General features: G+C 39.7%; 4 protein-coding genes across 5 annotated transcripts; 2 read left to right on the top strand and 2 right to left on the bottom strand.

Moving 5' to 3' along the window:
* Nucleotides 1–1,339: 1,339 nt before the first annotated feature.
* On the bottom strand, nt 1,340–3,692 carry pigx (phosphatidylinositol glycan anchor biosynthesis, class X). The gene is made up of 6 exons (XM_079999442.1): nt 3,577–3,692; nt 2,999–3,089; nt 2,779–2,914; nt 2,422–2,635; nt 1,973–2,073; nt 1,340–1,845 (listed from the first exon to the last, which is right to left on the bottom strand). The coding sequence occupies exons 1-6, from the start codon at nt 3,641–3,643 to the stop codon at nt 1,693–1,695; spliced, it is 762 nt and encodes a 253-aa protein (XP_079855568.1). The 5' UTR covers nt 3,644–3,692; the 3' UTR covers nt 1,340–1,692.
* A 1,609-nt stretch (nt 3,693–5,301) lies between these two features.
* On the top strand, nt 5,302–7,313 carry cep19 (centrosomal protein 19). Its single transcript, XM_080021278.1, has 2 exons — nt 5,302–5,574; nt 6,475–7,313. The coding sequence occupies exons 1-2, from the start codon at nt 5,373–5,375 to the stop codon at nt 6,819–6,821; spliced, it is 549 nt and encodes a 182-aa protein (XP_079877404.1). The 5' UTR covers nt 5,302–5,372; the 3' UTR covers nt 6,822–7,313.
* Nucleotides 7,314–7,492: 179 nt separating this feature from the next.
* ing5a (inhibitor of growth family, member 5a) lies at nt 7,493–13,365 on the bottom strand. Its single transcript, XM_080020063.1, has 8 exons — nt 13,288–13,365; nt 11,868–11,939; nt 11,516–11,682; nt 11,096–11,207; nt 10,867–10,966; nt 10,363–10,498; nt 9,248–9,309; nt 7,493–8,855 (listed from the first exon to the last, which is right to left on the bottom strand). The coding sequence occupies exons 1-8, from the start codon at nt 13,322–13,324 to the stop codon at nt 8,816–8,818; spliced, it is 726 nt and encodes a 241-aa protein (XP_079876189.1). The 5' UTR covers nt 13,325–13,365; the 3' UTR covers nt 7,493–8,815.
* A 523-nt stretch (nt 13,366–13,888) lies between these two features.
* On the top strand, nt 13,889–18,838 carry plekhb2 (pleckstrin homology domain containing, family B (evectins) member 2). Of its 2 annotated transcripts, none has more exons than XM_080008257.1 (8): nt 13,889–13,958; nt 14,297–14,356; nt 15,068–15,220; nt 15,323–15,425; nt 15,982–16,021; nt 16,130–16,216; nt 17,210–17,318; nt 17,982–18,838. In XM_080008257.1, exons 2-8 carry the CDS (start codon nt 14,320–14,322, stop codon nt 18,116–18,118), a joined length of 666 nt encoding a protein of 221 aa, XP_079864383.1. In that variant the 5' UTR covers nt 13,889–13,958; nt 14,297–14,319; the 3' UTR covers nt 18,119–18,838. The 2 variants fall into 2 exon arrangements, with proteins under 2 accessions (XP_079864383.1, XP_079864384.1); XM_080008258.1 differs by having other exon boundaries at nt 13,931–13,980.
* The last annotated feature ends 1,517 nt before the right edge of the window (nt 18,839–20,355 follow it).

Below are 20,355 nucleotides of genomic sequence, written 5' to 3'. Positions count from 1 at the left end.
AACAAAGCAAATAAAAACTCTAGATGTACTTATTTTACTCTGCACTAGAGGACATTCCGTCAGTGATGGTCGGGTTCATTTGCCACTTCCATCGCCACATCTGTGGAGTAACTGGACATTCTGGTCAAAGACGCACTTCCCTTTGTACACACAGTGAAACGCGGGAGGAGAGGGAGACGCGGCGGTGCGCTCGTGAGTCCGCCGACTTGGACTTTGCACAGTTACCGGATTATTTCGCTTTTAATGTGCGTTCACCGTGCAACAAACTGGATTAAGTTGTATTGAACTTTATTACTCATCACATTGTGGATTGATTCGCTAATGTTAGCCAATTTATAATTTGTAATCAATGATTTACCTATAAAAAATACACAATCGAATGGCAATTTTAGCATTCGAGTTGTTTATTTTTTTGAATATTCGAATTTCATTACTATAGCCCTAAAATATAAATTGTAAACATCATTGTCGTCAGAGAACAGTCCGAAAAGTTGTGCTCTGTGATTACATGCGAGGACGTTTGGAGCGGACAGAGGGACTCTTTCTGACCGTGTCACACCATACGTCACTGAACATCGCAAATTCTTTCTTATAGTCGCTCTCCTGTTAATGCAGGAGCCGCGCCGGGCTCCGATTAGGAGGAGGCAGAGTTCAAGTTCAAGTTGTTGTTTGAGGAAGAGCCAGCCGCACCAGCTCCGGGACCTCACCCACCGCTGTGCGCTGCCCGGTCGGAGAGAGCGGAGGAAGCACCGGCGCTCCCGCTGTACAATTGGCTGTTCGTGTCATGTGTTTGTGTCTCTGCTCTGTACGATTGGCTGTTCGTGTCACTTGGTTGTTTCTCTGCTCTGTACGATTCGCTGTTCGTGTAACATGGTTGTTTCTCTGCTGTATGATTGGCCGTTTGTGTAGCGTCTTTGTAGGGAGAGGGAAAACAGAATTTGTATCGCAAAGAAAACTCATGTATCATTACCGTGGAAGATTTAATCGTGTAATTTATCAAGATCATTTTATCACCCAGCCCTATTATTGACCTTCTCTTCTGAATCTGGGTGAGTTAGGCAAAAATACAATTTTTTTCCAAAAAACCTGGAGTTGAAAACTCCCATATTTTATACGTTTATCTAAGGTGTCACTTTTTCTCCTCTATATGCAGTTTCTGTTGTTGGTGGTGGGGTCCGCCTTTCCCCGCGGTCAGGCACACATACACATAAGTTGTGAAAGGCAGACAGTGAATTTCCTAAAGCAGAGTAGCCTGTTATGGTCAGTAACTGTCGATATGGGTGAACATTCACAAAAAAATATCCCCACCTCCCATTTGACCAAGGAAAAAGCAAATCTGTCAATCAAAAGAACAGTTTATTTGGAAAAAAGAAAGTGACCGTCTTAGAGCGAAGACCTGTACCAACCATTAATCCTGGATATTGGAAAAATGACCGTGACACCTTATTGCTGCATAGAGATGAGCATCATCAGCCAATTCGGAGAACATTCTACATTGTCTATATGTTGAGGCACTTATTTAGGAAATAAAAAATATTGACATATGAGTAAGTTGACCGCCTCTTAACCAAATGACCCAGTCAGTTACCCATTAAAATCACTAACAGTGGAAATCACGAGTGTCAAATGACATCTTTATTCACAAAAATACATTATGTACACCCTCATACAGTTAGATCCAAGCTAAAATTGTTATGTTGGTGGCTGATTGGAAATCCTGTGTTTCCAGATGCTCTTTGACAGTGCTACACAGCAGATCATAGTGACCAGAAGAGTCCCACAGCACACAGGTTTCACCAGCGACGAGTCTCCAACTGGGACCTCTAAACTGATGTAGGCCTCCTCCTGCAGGAAACCCAAGTGGGATTTAAATAAAGAAATTAATGGGAATTTCGAGAGAGGAACTTGGGAGTTTATAGAATATGTTTCCATTCAACACTGTCAAACATTCAGAACAGATGAAATGAGAAACCTGCTGATTGTGGATTTTAACCCATAAACATTGGCTTGAGTTGGCAGCTGAGCAGGGGGCTTTGACGACAGTATGTGGATCGGAGTCGGTGAGATGTGAACCTTAGAGAGAGGAAGAGTTTAATATAAAACAAAATAAAAATTCTCCACACAGCAACCACAGAAGCTTCTGGTTAAAGTGTCAATATATGGCCCTATATCAATAACGAACGTATACTCTACAACCAAGTGTTTGGGCTATTGGTTAGAAGAATTTTGCATACAATTTAATAAAAAAAGAAAAACGTGTACACAATCCTATAATTTAACTTTATATATGTATTTACTGTAATGTAATATGTGAACTCCGTAAAGCATCTCCAATTCAATATCAACATGAAAATAAATAAATAAATAATCAACCAGGACGGACAGAGACTGTCACCAGAGGACAAAGATGACGGCACTTACATGTGTCTCCACGAAGCAGCAGCTCTGGGTGTCCTATGTTTACAAGTACAGCTTTTTCACTGGCATAGGAAGGCTCGTGATAGCGACAATGAATTGGGATTGTTGCCATCAGAGATTTTGAATTTCTCTCATCCACAGGGATAAACACAAATGCAACAAATCCTGAAGTTTTGTGAGCGGGCATCTCCAGGTCGATGTCCGAGTTTAGCAATATCTAAGAGACATTTGAAAAGATATAAATAGCATTGGAGAATAGCACCATTCTCATAATAAAAAAAGATCAATAATAATTCTGTCTTCAATTGTAATTGTCTGAATTCCATTTGCAATCTCAATGTCATGATCTAATAGTTTTACCTGCAGATCATTATGACAACACACTGATGTTAGTTGGTATGGATCAACATAGATTCCTCTTGGAAATGTATGGACCAACAAAACTTTAAGACCATTTGGAACATCAGGGCTGAGCTCGACAGTGGTAGCCAGCTCCCTACAACACAGCAAAGGTCATTATTTTGTCAAATGAACAACTGGTCCGTTACTTTCACTTGATCTTTAGAAAAATATATCGAACCTGTGGAAACCCTTTTTGTTGATCTTGATTGAAACCGATGTTGACTCAAGCCACTGCCTTGGGAGCCCACAGATGTTTGGGTTTTTCTCATCTAAAAAGTACGAGAAGTCAAAAATCACAAGACACCAAAGAGACCCCACTTTTATATATGTGCAATTTGTAGTCCTTAAAAAAATTTGAAGCTAAAACTTTTTTTTGCCTGGTGTAAGTAAGTAACATGTAGACCAGGAACATGTGAAGTGACCAAAACTATCAAAAAAAATAATGCTTGTGTAACTATTAACATTTGAACACTACTAATTCCCCCAGAATGATTGGACCTTTATTTAGCCCAGAACAAAATTAAAGAAATAAAGACATTCAATAGCTGAAACAGTAGTTGATATAAAATCTAACGGCCATGTGGTTCTGTTTACACCATTCTCTAGACATCTATCAACGAAACAAGCAGGAAACAATCCACTAATTCTACCCTGAACTCCCTCAAATACCTAATTGTACCTGTATACTATTGATTTTACATTCTCAGCCCAAATTCATCCGTCACTAAAATGGGAGGAAATTTCACAATGACGTACCTTTTTCGAGCAAACCATGACATGTCAATAAATAAGCCAAAGCAACGGAGAGAAACGTCAACACCATTACATCCAATCGTTCCTTCTTAAGACAAGCGCGCTCTCCCAGCGTCAGCCCCGTCAACTGTTTACGGAAGTCGAAGGACCCTTTGTAGGGTTTATAGGACTCCGTGGAGATGCCGGGAAAAAAAAAAAAACAACCCACGATAACCGTGACGATAAGCTTGCAAAGCTGAACAACGCCGAACAACGAAGTCAATTGTTTAAAACATTATGACATAGTATGAGGAACCGTAGCCGTTCAACCTTAATCCAGGCATACTCGGCATTTGAACAGGTTTGAACAGGTACTGAAACGGGGGGATGCAGCGGCACCTGGTGGTGCACAGCAGTTACGGCAGCCACTTAACCTGCAGCCTTCTCGAGCTCCGGTACAGTGGCTTGTTGGTCTCGTGGTTTCTATCCATTATGTCCACAAATAAAAGTCTTAACGGATAATCCACAAGGCTTCCTGTTTTCATTTCTACCTTCGGATGTTCGTGTTCAATTATTAAACTGTTGCAATAAATGCACAAGTCATAATCAAATGTCAATATGATTCAAAAAAGGGTTTACATGTCTTACATAGTGAGTTCATGTGAAGTTATTTGTTTGAATTAAACCATAATCATGTAAAGCATATAATGTGCTTCTGCGGAGTAGTATAGACCCTATTTTTTGGGTCTATACTACTCCCTTGTTTTATTCATCTGCAACACCAAGAGTTCAGAAATGGTCAACAGCCCCGTTTGCATCTAAATACCACGTCACAGACCAACATTAATTGACAATTGAAATTCACTTGAATTTCCCCCTGGGTTTAATAAAGTCTCATCTTCTCACTTCCGCACTGCCAGTATCCAGAGTGTTTAGTAAACACTGGATTTGTCACGTTCTCCTGCATGATTTCATAACTTTGCAATTAAACATTTAATCATCTGCATTTGGGTAGAATGGGTGAACGTGATAAAACATAGGGAGCTTTTTGTGTTGTATGTATAGGCAAGGGAAGTATACTTGTGTCTACACAACTCAATTCAGCGCGCCTAACGTAAGCCATCAAATAAATTATATAAAAGCAAGAAAAATCACAACAAAGAGTGCATGTGAAAGATAAACGTATATATCAACAATTCACATCGTGATAAGAGTAGCAATAATTGCATATATCTAGAATCCGTAGATATGCTGTGAGTGTCTCCAGTTCTCCGCCTTTATTCCATTTCTCCAAGAACTCTCGCCTGTCCCTCCACCCAGTGTAGTTGTTTATTCACTACTCACCTATCTGCCTGTTTTTCTTTTTGTTCCAATATAACCATGAGCAGATTTTGCATTTTGAGTAATTCTATGATATAATTAAAGAATCCAGAATCGCGATTGTGGCGGCTGCCCGCGCGAGCACCTTGTGTCGATTACGCACAATTTGTTGTTTTCTCTTTTTAAATATTTTTTAGAGCTTATTGTGCGTAATCACCGGGTGTCTTGACATTTCACTGCATATACGCATGACCGTATGTATATGTATGCGACAAGTAATCTCTTGAACTTGAACTTGAACTTGAACTGAGGCTCAACAGCCGCCGCGGGAAACGCGGGAGCCTTCAAACACGTCGACTACCTTCCGGTTCCGGCGGGTCAGTGACGTAACAGCCACGCGGAAAACGGGATTCGCCACAAGCTCCGCCCCGGGCACCGCGTCGACGCCGTGCGGCCGTCGCGGCCCAACCGACACCCGCCGTACACATGTATCCGTGAGTATGAATGAGTGGTACTCCATTTCTCCGTGCCTCGACGCGGAGCCTCACGGCAGCCGCTCGGCCGAAGACCCGATGTCCTTTGAGGCGAAGCGCTGCGGGGTGCGGTTCAGCCCGCCTGCCGTCGTTTTAATCTACCGACGTCAGGGCACCGGGGAAGTGCGCAAAAGAATTATTCCCGTGCGCAACTTCTCCAAATACTCAGGTAGGAGCTGGTCTCTGACGGTCTTCAGTCGGTGTCGTCCCTCGTCTTCTCTACGTCACGTCCTTCTCTCCAAAGCTCTCGTTCTTGCGATTCATTTATTTGTTTTGTTGTTTTTTTTTGTTATTTTTCTTTGCGGACGTTCATCCATGATTGTTTACCACAACTAGCTATGCATAATGCCATTCACCTCTTGCGCACACCCGATCTTTACATTCTTGCCGGGAAAGGCGATCACCAACAACGGGCACAGCATATCGGGGAGCATATGCAGAACACACATACAGGAGATATATATATATTATATATATATATATATATATATATATATATATAAATATATATATATATAATATAGGATTTCTTTAACAAAATAATCTTGTGGATTACCACTTTAAAATGCAAGATGTCCCTCTGTTCAACGCAGCATCAGCAGGTACCACCAAACCAAAGGACACTCCGAAGTAACATTGTATTGAATTAAGAAAAGATAGATACTTTATCCATCCCTTGGGGAGCGATTGGAGTAAAGGGACTAAAGTGACTATCTTCCGGTCTTAATATTTAATTAAGCTTTAAACCCAGCGTAATGGATCAGGGTAGATGATCCTCAGAAGACCTTCTCTTCCCTTTCCCAGTTAGATGTGATCATTTAGGCACAGTTTGTCACAGGACGGTGCACCTTGCCACACATACAGTTATTATTCCAAAAATGTCTAATCTGCCTTGTTTTATTCATCTGCCTCACCAAGAGGTCAGAAATGGTCAACAGCACCGCTTGCATCTAAAAACCACATCACAGACCAGCATCAATAACTCTAACCTGTAATTCACCTGAATTTCCCCCTGGCTTTAATGTGTTTCTAATGTCTTATCTTATCACGTCTACACTGCCCTGCACAGACTGCAGCCTGGCCGCCGAAGCCCTGAAGAACCACGCCCGGCACAGGGCCTACCTGGGGGGCGTGTCCCAGAGCCAGCTGGAGCGGCTCCACATGGTGCTGCGGGACCACCTGCAGGGCCGCGGCTTGGACCACAGCCTGGCCTCCTTCCAGGTGGACCCCGAGCAAGATCTCAACAAGCTGGACGACGAAGAGCTGGCGCGCAAGAAGGGCCAGATGGACAAACTCTTTGAGCAGAACCGGAGACGCAAGAATGACCCCGACTTTGTTTATGACCTCGAGGTGGAATTTGCTCAGAGCGCTCAAGGAAAATGCAGCTGGGACGAAGAGTCGGATGATGGGTTTTAAAGCACGGGGCTCATCGTGCATTTTTGCTTTCAGACTGAAACTGTATTTTATTTTCTTTAGTATGAAAAAAACCCCCAAAAGCTGATGTTTACTGTACTAAGAGATACTGTGCACTATAACAGTTTTTTTTGAGCTGACAAACAAAGTATATGACTATTCCTTAATGAAACCCATAAATCCTGATCATAATATCTACATTTCTGTACAAATGTGATGAATCCTGCATTATATAGTGTGGCTCAGCGCTACCTACTGGTTGAAATCAGCACATAGCTACAGGGGGATACTAACTAGTGCAGATATAGCTTTTAGTGGTTCTACATCATGAATTTAAAAAAAAGGGTGGTCCAATCACCACTGACCAACTGTTTGGGGGCTGTGCAACCACATGAGACACGCTCCTCCTCACCTATTAGACCTTATGTATGAAAAAAAATCCAGCGACAGGGGTGCTAATGCAACAAATCAGGATACAATAAAAAAGCCTAGGACACAACCATGCTAACATTCCTGCGACTAAATAATCCTACGTGTGAATGGGGATCAGAGTGGACCATATTGTAAATGTGATGTGTACATTTTATATTCAATAGTGTAAAATGTCCTTAAAAACTAAGTCACAAGTTTTCACGAGTTCCAATTCCTCAATGACTTAAGATTGCATATAAAGAAAGGTCAGTGCATTAATAGTTATGATGGTGCAATGACACTTGTTTTTCAGTCTTATCTATATAATTTATATTCCATTTTAGTTTGTTTACTCATCAGAAAAATACTTTCTCCCAACTGCAAGGGGCGTACTGGGTGGATCCTAGATTCCTTAGACCAGTGTGCAAGATGATTGTTTTCCCAAAGACAACTATAAAAATTGAAACAGTATTGTAGCTAAATATTTATTTGATATAAAATACTGAAATCTGCAAAATACAAAGACTTTGGCTCCTTATATATGGGTTTACATAACATTCCACATAGACATGATTGATATTCTCAGTTGAATACAGAAGTAGATGCCGAAGATATTTTATATTCTTTAAAATGAACACCCACCAAGACAGGGAATACAACAAATATATCTTTGGAAAAAAACTGTCCACAAAATATTGTTTGTCATACAAAATATATATTCCATACTTTCTGAAGTAATGTATTATGGCAACGCTTTAAAGGAGATAAAATTCTAAAACCAAGCCTGCACTTTGAAACCTCTTCGTGGGTAATTTGAATTGAAATTGCATTTATTCCATAGTACCAATAGTACCACAATACATTCAAAAATGTCGCAAGATTCCCCCCCAAATTAATATAAAATATTGTACACCTATCACCCAAAACCTCCTAGATTAAACTGAATTGACAATGTTTGGTTTAAACTGAACAAAACACACTTCACAAAGGTGTAACTGATCAGCAACGCAGCGCTTTGCATCCCCCAGAGAGGTAGGTATCTGAAACTCAGACATATGGTCATTTCAACACCAACATTTCAGTCAGGATTAAGGGGTTTCAAGGTGTACATTTTCAGCAGGCGTTCAATTAATTAAAAAAAATATTTCTTTATAAATGTGTTATTTCAAGTATGTTAATGCCACAATCCGGGATTTGAGTATAAACAAACTCTTGATGGTAAAAGATTTGGTAAGAAAATAATAATAAAAAAGACCTTCAATTATTAAATGATCCAATGAATTAAAGGCCCTAAACAACATAGTGAATGTTCACCTCTCGTATTGTTATTCTCAATTACTTTATTTTTAAATTAGTGAAAGGAAATCATCTTAAATGGGGTAAAACGTACAAAAAACAATTACAATGAGCTATACCCTAATTCCGGATTGGGCTTTTTAAATAAAAGCTTTTAAATGATCCACCATTTCTATAGACTGTTATATGAAAAAAGATATAGGTCTATATGTATATATATTACACAATTTAACTACATCCTCAGAATACATATGTTATTATAAAAAGTATTCATCTGCAGCTTCCATTTCTCATTTTTTCTTCTTGTCTTGCGTGCACCTGGGACAAAACCTGCGAGACAAACAGGAAAACAAAAACATTCATAAAAACCTGCTGAGGTCAACATCAGAGACTTATTTTATCAAGGGCCAAAAAAGTCAAATTAAGCAAGAGCTGAGTAGTAAGTAAGAGCTGAACACGAATATAATTAAAGTTTTTTTATGTTACAAAGAAAACATTACAGAATATATTTCCATGGAGTCGAGTTCAACTTTTAAGACAAAAATTTACAAATAAACTATTGCTGGAGTAAAAATGGTATCACCTCTGTGCCGAAACTGTCTTTCTTTAGCGTCTTATTTCTATTTTTGGGATATTTTCTCGCTTGAATGAGGGCATCCATGGCATGACGGCCTTGACTTTGACACCCATGCTTTTCCTAAATCACTACAATGGGCTCTTACCATTTTCCTTTGGGTTTTGTGGCGAGATCAACACAGGCAAAGTGGAACCACTCAATTGGACACTGTGAACAAAGATGGACATTTTTTAACATCAATTCTTCTTCACAGACACTTCTATCTTAACTCTTGAAAGCCAAATATGTGTCCCACCACAGCAAAACTCGCCATCTCGCACATTACTAAAATCGTCAGGAGCAGCCATATAAGTTAAAAAAAAAAAAAATTCTTGAAAGGAAAATTTGATTTTCCCAGATTCGTGTTCCTTTGTGTTTTTATTTGTATTTATTTATTTAGGAGGAGGTAGAGCTGGTCATCTAGTGATCTAAAGGTTGCTGGTTCGATCCCAGGCTCCTCCTGCTAGCATGCTGTAGTGTCCTTGAGCAAGACACTTAACCCCTAATTGCTCCTGATGGCTCCGTCCGTCGGTGTTGGAATAATTGTAAGTCGCTTTGGATAAAAGCGTCTGCTAAATGTAACGTAATGTTCTGATGAATCTGATATTACTCCGGACTTGGAGAACATTTCAAACAGCGGATTTCAAACTTAATGTGACGATGAAACTGAATATTTTTAAGTACCACCGGTTGAGACCGACAATACGTCCGTTGTTGCTACAACGGAAGAAGTTGATGACGTGATGTGGAGGTGGTGACAGATTTTCTGAGACTCATATTATTCATAGACTCAATATTTTGTTGTGTTGTCCGTACTTTTAAACTCCAAAATAATTCCACTTTTATAAAACATGTATATTCTTATTGTAAAATAAAATAAAAACGAGATGAGTTGTGTTGATTGGCCCATTCAGCAGTGTGTTAAGTATCCATGAGGCCTTGTTTGGCCGCCCACCCCATTTGCATTCTGGGAGCTGAATGAATGAACCTGGTGAAAGTGAAACTTTGGAGGGGATTATCTCAGAATCACAGTTTGCCACATCCTTGTCAATAACGAGTCATAGCTTTAAAAATATTTGCTTGACTTGCACAAGTGACACCTTGTTTGGAAGCTCTGATTCTCCACTTTCCAATGATGCGAAACAAAAAAAATCTCGAAAGCCGCCAAATGACCCTAAAGTATGCGGCGCGTCACATATATGATGTCAAAAGAAAACATACGTCTGGGTTATCACAGCCGATCATCTCTCCGTAGGACACCTGGTGGCACAGGCAGTATGTGGGCTCGTTGGGGTCGACCGGCATGTCCAGGACATCGGACGGCTGCATCGGCAGGAGAGCGTCGCTCAGATCAGGGCTGAGAGGAGGAGGACAAGGAAAAGTGAGAGACAAACCAAACAGAAGATCTGAAAATCCCTTAAATCCTCCCATTCCCCTTAAATTTGGAAATATATGATTGTGGAATCTGATGATTTTACAAGAGGGTTGCGTGTGCTCTAATAATGGCCACAAGGTTGTTTTGTAATAATTGTGACGGCTCTACCAACAAGAAATACAGAAACCATCACTATCAGCAAAATATGTCTCAAGTGGAAAAACTATATGAAGCCAAACTCCATGACTGGAACATCTGGAATATACTCTCCCTAATTCACAGAATGTATTAATGTTTATTCAGTTTTATTCACTCATCTGTTTTTTCTACTATAGCTAAAAACAATTTACCCGTTTTTCATCTTTTTCTTCTTTGGAGAATCTTCATCGGAGCCTTTCCTTCCTCTTCCTCGGGGCGTCCGCTTCTCTCGGACAGCTCTCGACTCACCCTCTACCAAAAACAGAAGGCGTGAATATGAGATTATGCGGACAACACCTCACTTTCCTTCCGTCTTTACAGTGAGCCAGCTCCTGAATTTTCTTCACGGGATTAACAAAGAGCTATCTGATCTTGTCTTACTTTTCAGCGTCTTCGCGTCCGGGCTCTCGTAGCCGCTTACTTCCAGTTTCTCCTTCAGCTCATTTTCGAAGCGTGCCAGGTCTGCGTCCAGACGCCGGATGTGCTTGTCCACCTGCACACATGAGAATGCCATAAAAATGTCAGAACTTCAAGGCAAGGTTCCTTTTCTTTTTACCTTGGTGCTATTTAACCGCTGTCTTGCATGAACTGGGTTGTGCAGAAAATTATTTTACCCATCACCGTATAATTGAGGAAAATTAGAATTATATGCTGCTGATTCAGCGAGTATTAATAAATCAAGCTGGAGCAACCATTGTAACCTTTGAAAAACCATGATAACAGTCTTAAAACGGGAAGCTCTTGGTTTATCAAAGGTAAATGATTAAGTAGAGACAGGTTTGGTTACTAAAAAACACTGACCATCTCATAGGTCTGCATAGCGAGCTGGACTTTGTCGTCGCTGAACTCCTTGCACTTGCTGTACGCATTCTGGATCTTCTGGAGGTGCTGAACTCTCTGCTCTGACGCCAAGTTCTTCACATTGGCGATGTACTCCTCCGCAAGCTTGTCAATCTCCCCTTTTTTCTCTGTAGGAGAAATATATATGATAAATATTATATTAAAAAGCACAGAACTCAGCTGCATATTGGAGTAGAACATGTATCATTAAAATAAAAAATAAAAAAATACATGCAAAAAACAAAAAGGGCTTCTTAAGTCTATATAACTTTTAAATATGAATAATTGAATGATCTGAAACTACAGTCATCACCTTCAGTCCTGTTGTCCAAGTCACGCATCAACGTGAAGTTCCTCTGAAGCTCACATGGCAAATTCTCGATACCTGGTCAGAAAAATAGCAGAATGTAAAAAGACAACACTGTGCGTGTGTTTATATTCCAATCTGGCTCCAAATGAAAATCCAATGAGAATTCAAATGAGATAAGGACATACTCAGCATTACTGGGGCTAATCAGATTGACATGACAGCCATCAATGTTAATTTTCGTTCTTTAACCATTTTTATTTTGCTTGTAATTATTCTCTATGACAATACAAATAACTATAATTATTTTAACTTAACTCACTCAGTTCAAAACAAAGTTCAAAGTTCAAAACAAGAAGACCATGCTCATTGCACTTCCAAAATAAATGCTAGCAAGTTGTTTAAATGATGTACTCTCTGTCTACTCTAACAGCAATGTTCTGTGTGTGACACTTCATAACAGGTAACTCTGTGAGCAACAAGTTGTGATCGATTTAACTGCTTACCACTGCTGAAGCTACCATGGATTACTCATCGAAACAATATAACGAAGCAAGTGCTTGTATCGGATTTAATACTTAAGTTAAACAGAATTCAAGACCAATACTTGAACAAATCACCTCTCTTATCACTTTCTCACTTAAGTATTGCAGGAACGTTCTATATGTTTGGTACAGAGAGGTAAGTATTAGGTGGAAGCAGGGCAGGTTATGAACTAGACCATTATATTAATTGTTATTGGAACAATTTGCTTCAGGTCAGATGGCAATGTAAGAAATTAGGAACTGGAGTAAATCTGCCCAGTACGTGTTATTATTATTATTATTTTTAAACACAGAACAGACAGGTAAGTACAGGGATTTTCTGTGATTTCTCTTTGCAGGTAAGAATGAAGGTAAGTACTGTATGATGTGCCTCTGATACAGAATATATGGATGCATGAAATCAGACATGTCTATATTGAAAGACCTCATAAGTTCTGTACTGAATGCATTTTTCGGCCCAATAATTGCACAACTAAATGTAGAACCCTTTAAAGGACCTGCAGATTAACAGAACAGTGAAACAAAGTTACACCAATATTTCCTTGATTGCCATTGAAATTAAAAGTGTAGGCCTAACAACTGAAATCAACACTTTAGCTTTGTGTTTGGGTTCTCGCGGTGTTCAAATCTGGGTGTTGGTGGCAAATGCACAACTTTATTAAACTAAAGGAAAGTGTTGTTGAGGCGTGTGCCGCGCCCACATGGAACACCCTCAGCTGGTAAACATGCTAACCAGCTAGCCTGTCTGCTAGCGATGAGCTAGCGCCCAACTAATGACTGGTAAATCGGGGAAACGTCGCTCGGTGTGAAAACGGAACAAAAATTAAGACATATTCAAACATTAAATACAAACAAACGTAGTTGGATTTGAAAGCACTTACTGTCGAGGTAATGTTCCAAATATATTGCCGTCGCCATTTCAGTATAGCTAAGCTACCCCGTTTGCTTATGATGCGTTCATGTCACGTGGGAATTAACGGTTACTCTACTCTCTTTGCTCGTACCACAGCTTGGAGGTATTCGTGTTGTTTATTACACGACGGAGGCTTGCGGGAAACATTTGATTGAGATGTTATTAACTATCAACATCGCTCTTTGTTACGTTTTTTTAAATTATACTTATACATTAAATAACAGCAGAATCGCGCACGGTCACAAAAGAAATCGTATGTAAGCGTATTTCTGACTATATGACAAAATAATAAAGTAATAGTACACACCCGTTTCTTTATTTATATTCCAGCCTATTTGTTATTAAGTAAGTATAAGTATCTAATATAAAACAAGTATATAATATTATACCACTATGAGGAAAAGTGAAGACTCCCACTTCACTAGTAGTATTTACAACTTTAAATCGGAGGTGAACGTGCGTTTCCCATAGCGTGTCAGTGCCCCCACTTTTCCCGCGGGGCTTGAACGCGGCATTACGGTGGCTGATCACGTGACAAGGCCGCTCGCTCGCACCTTGCAGGCGGTCAGCTGAGGCTGACGTCATCCACAACAAGCGAGCGGATCCTCTTCCTGAAACCCCACAGCCTCCGCGCATCAAGTAAGCAAGCAATAGATAACCTGTACGTGTCTCCGTTTAATATTCACCTTGTTTCCTAAGTGGGGGGGGAAACCCCGAGAAATAATAGTTTATTTTATTATTTGAAACCACTGACGTCCTGAACGTTTTAACAAGTTAACGCGTTAGGCCGACTCCCCAAGTTTGGATCGAACCAATTATGTTCGTTTTTTTATCAGGATCCGATGGCACGTTTAAGATGCTGGCCTGCACAACGTTAAACTGTGTTGGAGCCGCGTTGAGTGGATACGATAAAGACAGTGAAAACGCCTTTTGTTTGCAATAATCAAACCTTATTTGTGTTGTTTTAATGTTCTGAGGCGACTGAAGCCGCTGCTCCGAGATGTCCATCGTCAAAAGCGGCTGGCTGCACCGACAGAGTGAGTTGGTTTATCCCAGGGTGTCTGCGGGGCCTTTCAAAAAGTCTGAAAATGTCTTTAATTCTGTTTTACAAATATTAACCTTTACAAGTCATGAAATAGTCTTCGATTCGATTTAATTAGGTCTTCGTTTGAAAATAAACATCTTGTTAAACATTGGAAGCTATCCACATAATACGTGGGTGACTTAAAATGCTTAACAAGATGTTAAACAGGACTGGACTCATGCTGACAAATATTATGTATTTTTGTCGGAATGACTCCATTTCCTCAGCATCAGAGTCAACATGGTGTTTTAAAACCCGAAAAACGAACCACTCAATCTTATTCTCACCTGTAAAGAGACAAGACAATCTGTGCACGTGCTTGTACCAAGTTCGTAAAAACAGACACATACATTTTGTCAATTTGTTTTAAAAAGTATCAGAATTGGTGGTGGTGAGGTGAGGGTTACTGCATTTCCTTACAGACAATAAGCATGTAAACAGCTTAACAGTTTGAAAACAGTTAAATAATAGTAAAATAAAATTGTATAAAAATTGTCAAATATACACAAATAAGTTTATTAGTATGACATTAAACTCTGTGATACCTGCAGACATCCTTTTAGATCCATAACACAACATAGGTGGTAAATATCCATGTTATAAAACATGTGAATCCTTTTAAGTTAGAATTAACCCCCACCCCCAACAAAAATATCCATGCTAGGCACCATATTGCGTCGTTGGAAAAGGAACTGGTTTGACTTGTGGGCCGACGGGCGGCTGGTCTTCTACGACAACCAGCAACGCAAAGACATGGAGGACGATATCCACATGAGGGTGGACTGCATCAACATCCGCGGCTGCAAGGCTTGCAAAGGTATTTTCCACCTTTTGTTTGCACCGTGGACTTCTGCACAACGCCTCCCTCTGGCTCTCAACAATCTCACCGTGGAATGCCTGTGCTTTTGTGTGTCCTCAGAGCTGAACCCTCCGGACGGTAAAAGCCGAGATGATTTGCTCCAGCTTGTGTGCAGAGACGGACGGATTATCAGCCTCTGTGCAGACAGCCCAGATGACGCTCTGTAAGACGGTGCAAACTAAACCCTTTCATCTTTTGATATTTCTGAAAGTTATGGAGAACAGTTGACGGTGTCTTACCTAGATATTAATCAAAAGTTCAAAGTGGTTTATTTGTCAAGTGTACAGTACAACACAAGGTCATTGGGCACAATGAAATTCTTAGGGCATGACAGGCAACAACTACATAGTGGGCATAAAAAGATAAAATAACAAGGCAAAGATAAGGAGGAAATAAAATGTTTAAATAAAATAAGAGTCGAATATAAAAAAAGTAAGAGTCGAGTAACAAATAAGGGCAAGAGGTCGCAGTGTATGTACATAAAATTAAAATGAGAAAATAATCCTAAAACGGAAACTTAAAATTGGCAATATACTGCTCACAAATAATCTCTTGAACTTCGACTCCCATATGGCTTTAAATGATACATCAATTTGATGATTTGATCTTGTCTTTAGTTTTTGTCTTTTCATACAACCCAATTTGTCAATTAAAAATAATTTAACATTATTCTACTTTGTAATTTATGTCTGCTTGAAATCACAATTTAATTGTTTCAGAGCGTGGACCATGGCTCTTCAAGATGCACGAGTCAATGCGGTGAGTTTTGCCTCATCTTTGATTATTTTGTAAGAGGTCACAATCATCCCAAGTTTTAATTTAATAATTTAAACAGTGATTCATCCTCGTTCATTTCTCGTCTTTTAGGTGGTGGCGCCTCCACAGGTCGGCTTTGCGCAGGAGGTTGTGGCCTCGGCTCCTCCTCCCTACCCAGAATTTGCCTCACCACCTCAGGTAAAGAGAGATTTAGGAACATTTTGGCTGCACTGGAAGGTGTTGAGTAAGATAACTTGGTTCACTTCAAACCAGAGGCAGACAAATAAGTACCACAAACACCATTGTTAAATTTAAAGCATTGGAAGAAATGTTAAAATATACTTAAATCTGTTGAGGTCATTAATGCATGTCTGAAATCCTTAGTGCATATTGTATCTTTCAGAAGTATTTCCTATTTGACCAAGTGGGAATGTGATGAGGTGATCTGAAGGTAACCTGAATATGATGAAATGCTTAAATTCAATTTTTTTTTTGCCACAGTGAGGATTTTTTTTTATCTCCGGTTAATAAACTCATGACAACACCAGCGTTATTTTGCAACAGGGGTGGGGTGGGGGGGCAGACGGAATGTCCCCTGTTATGCACGGGCACTAATTGTGGATGGAGGGAGACAGGTCCCGATCTAGACTTGGTCTAAGGTCTCCTATAGCCTCCTCTCCTCTCCTCCCGTGATAAGCAGACTGCTACGGCCCTGCTGTGCGCACAAAAAGACACTTTCACTTTCGTAGTGCCCACTAAGTATTGATTACAGCTGAGTGTTTTACAAATCAGAATTTTTTTATGCGTTTTATTTCTATATATATTGAAAAAAAAAAAAAGCAAAACGATGGTGGGCAAGTAATGTAATCGGCTGTAGGCCTGAACACTGTGTAACACTGGTAACCACGACAACCACAGTAACCCTACTCTGGGGGAAATTAGTCCTCTGCATTTGACCCATTCTAGTATTCCAGCGATTCCAGGAGCAGTGGCTCCCACGTTGTAGTAACCGGGAAGCAGTTAGGGGTGTCTTGCTCAAAGACACTTCAGAATGCTACCAGGAAGAGCCTGGGATAGAACCGTCAATCTTCCGATTACTAGATGACACGCTCTAACTCCTGAGCCACTGCCCCCCTCACCAATTTATTTTTTACAGCTGTAAAACCTTATTATTATTATTTATCTTACCAGGCTTATGCTCATTATGGAGACTACGTCTCATCTCCACCACATGCAACCCAGATTGTTTACTCTGCTGATGGACAGCCCTACGCTGTGGCTTACCCCTACCAGTACCCAGGTAAGACCCTGTACCCCTACCAGTACCCAGGTAAGACCCTGTACCCCTACCAGTACCCAGGTAATAGGTAAGAGCCCCTGTAACTCTTGCAGTACCCGGGTGAAACATCTTTTACCTAGCAGTACTTGGATGAGAAACCCTGTACCCTGACCAGTACCCAGGTAAGACCCTTGTACCCCTACCAGTACCTGGGTTAGAACTGGTACCTCAACCAGTACACGGGTAAGACCCCGTACCCCCACCAGTACCAAGTTAAGACCCTTGTACCCCTGGCAATACCCGGGTTAGACCCTGTACCCCTACTAGTACCCGGGTTAGACCCTGTACCCCTACCGGTACCTAGGTAAGACACTTTGTTCACCTAGCTGTACTCTTATAAGAGGAACTGGGCCTGTTTCCCCAGGGATGGTTTCATTCTGTGACATTTAATCTTCATGTGTGAATGAATACTGGGTAAGAGGAAAATTAAATTCAAGTAATACAATCTTATCAGATTTTATGGGATATGTGTTGGACTAAAGTTGTTTATTTTCCCTGACTTTAGACATGCATGTACTGTGTAAACAAACTGATCTCCATTAATTACAACTAATGAATTGTCATAACCATTAATATTCCAGCACTGCAGCCCAAATTCCCACCTGTCTGTCTGTCTGTCTACAGGAGTTTACCCCCCTGCCGGTGTGAACGACGTCATCGTGCAGGAGCAGCGGCAGGACGACGCCGGCGACGTGGCTTTGGGAATGCTAGCCGGAGCCGCCACGGGCCTGGCCATTGGCTCCCTGTTCTCCGTCTTCTAGAGGATGTTGTTTATCCAACATCGCAACGCTTCCTCTCTGTCCCGTCACGTAGAGATGGACCATGCGCTCCCACGTCAGGCAACTCACAAATATTAGGCATGATCGTGCTGTGCCAGTGAATTAATCCTTTTGTGTCCTTACCAAAGGCTACTAATCTATCTTAATAGTATTAGCACTTTAAAATAAATAACCTTGTTTTTTCCTGTTTGTTTGGTATGAAGATCAAATGCTCACAAAGAGACTAAATGATTGACGTTTGGACGATTTATTATTTCAGGCTACCGTGCGTCATTACTGTCCCTTTCAGATGTTCCATGTGTCTTTTATTTCCTTCCTGTAAAACCAAACCTTGTGTTTAAGCCCTTTCTCAGTTATTTGCTATTGGTCCTCAACTGTCTGATTACTCATGACGTGTTTATTAGAAGTTGGACGTGAAAAGGGAATTCTCTCTGACTATAAGTGCATGCCATGTCTATGTTGTTTGTTTTTCAAGGGCAGCTGTTGAATCACTATTTTTACTGAATTTAAAAAACGTTTGACTTTATGATTTTGTTTTGGCAGTGAAGTGGTTTGTATAAACTGATCAGGTATTTATTGCTACAGTGCTACAGCTGGGGTCTCTTCATATTTAATTAGATTTCAATTGGCCTCAACTTGTGTCCTACACTCCAAGTGACTTGAAATATTTAAATGTTTTTTTTGCCATAAATGTTGCATATACACACTTCATACACTAAAAGTAAAAAAAACAAAAACTTTTGTGCTGTGTAGCGCAGGTTTAGAGCATTTCATATCTCTATTAGGTAGATTAAAGGTAAAGTTTATTAGGTAAAATTAAAGTCCACTATATTGATAATATATTGATTGATATTCATGCACAAGGACTTCAGTTTCAGCATAACAAAAAGTGCGATGTTGTAATAATCTATGTGCAAATTGTAGAAATTGACTCAGCATTTAAAGCAATGTTACCTTAAAACTTAGAATTAAGAATTGTATTTTGACTAATAAATGTATTCCAAGTCTCAAGTGAGTCCTGTTGTATTCTTTATTCCCCCCTCAAATCCAACCATTAATATTCAGATTACAGAATCAACACTGTAAGATAAAAAAAATGCCAAGAAACACCTTATAAGGTACATGATTTGTGTGAAAATATTAAAAATCCCAAAATAAAAGACTAATTTCAAATATTTGAAAAACCAAAGGCAGCAGGGAATTTTGAGTTAATACAATAAAAGGAAGAAACAAAAATTCCCATTAGTAATTAGGAATAGTATTCTATACCAATATTACATATCTGTACATCAGTATCAGATGAAATTCGTTAAAATAAGTAAAGCATTAACCCCTGAGAGCTGAACAGAAAAAATGCACATCTTTTCTTCCATAAATTGATTTTTACTTTGGTAAAATGTATTCAGCACAGTTTAAACAAGCATTATTGCACATTTTTCCCTGTAAGGCCAGTAACATCAAAAAGACTAATTGCTTGGGGAAGCAGACATTTTTGTTCTAGCGCTTTATAAAAGACTCTCTTTGGGGTAAAGTAATAAATACAGCAGCAGATTTAACAGTTATGTTGCTGTTACGATTTAGTGGTAATTTACCAGTTCAGAAAATGTGAAAATAGTCATACATCAAGCCATAAATACATTTGAAAGGACTGTTCTACATCTCTTAGAGTCTTAGTTTGTTACTACACTACATACATTAAATAACAAACATTTCTATCCACACAAAATCCGAAAAGGGGTTAAAAGGAACTGAAAAGTTTCTGAACAGAAACTCTTTGCTTCCAGTCAGCGATCTGCCTTTTCAAACATCTGTCGAATTTTAAACATTGTTTTTAACTGTAACAGATTCTACACATTTCCCTTGCAAAATAGACACAAAGCTCAGTTATTAAAATCGCTATGATTTCATACGCATTAAATCTCAAGGTTATCTGTAAATATGTAGTTATTAATATCTGAGAAGCATCAACCCATTCTTTAAAGTTTCTGCAACAATGACATACTTAACAATCCATAATGGATAATATTATTTATTAATTGATTTTATATGCATACATATTACATTATAAACGTTTCGGTTTCTTTATAAAGCGCTTAAAGAAAACGCAAGAATATGTTTAAAAGCTAAAACTGGCACCCAGTCACAGAGAGAAAGGAAACTTACACCAAAAATGCATTACAGCTTCAAACAATTTACAGAAGAGCCACTTCATGTAGTGT

Source organism: Zeus faber (assembly GCF_960531495.2).
Source record: "Zeus faber genome assembly, chromosome: 1".
NCBI classification, from domain to species: domain Eukaryota; kingdom Metazoa; phylum Chordata; class Actinopteri; order Zeiformes; family Zeidae; genus Zeus; species Zeus faber.
Note: the sequence above shows the minus strand (reverse complement) of the source record. Positions and strands in the feature narration are given on the sequence as shown.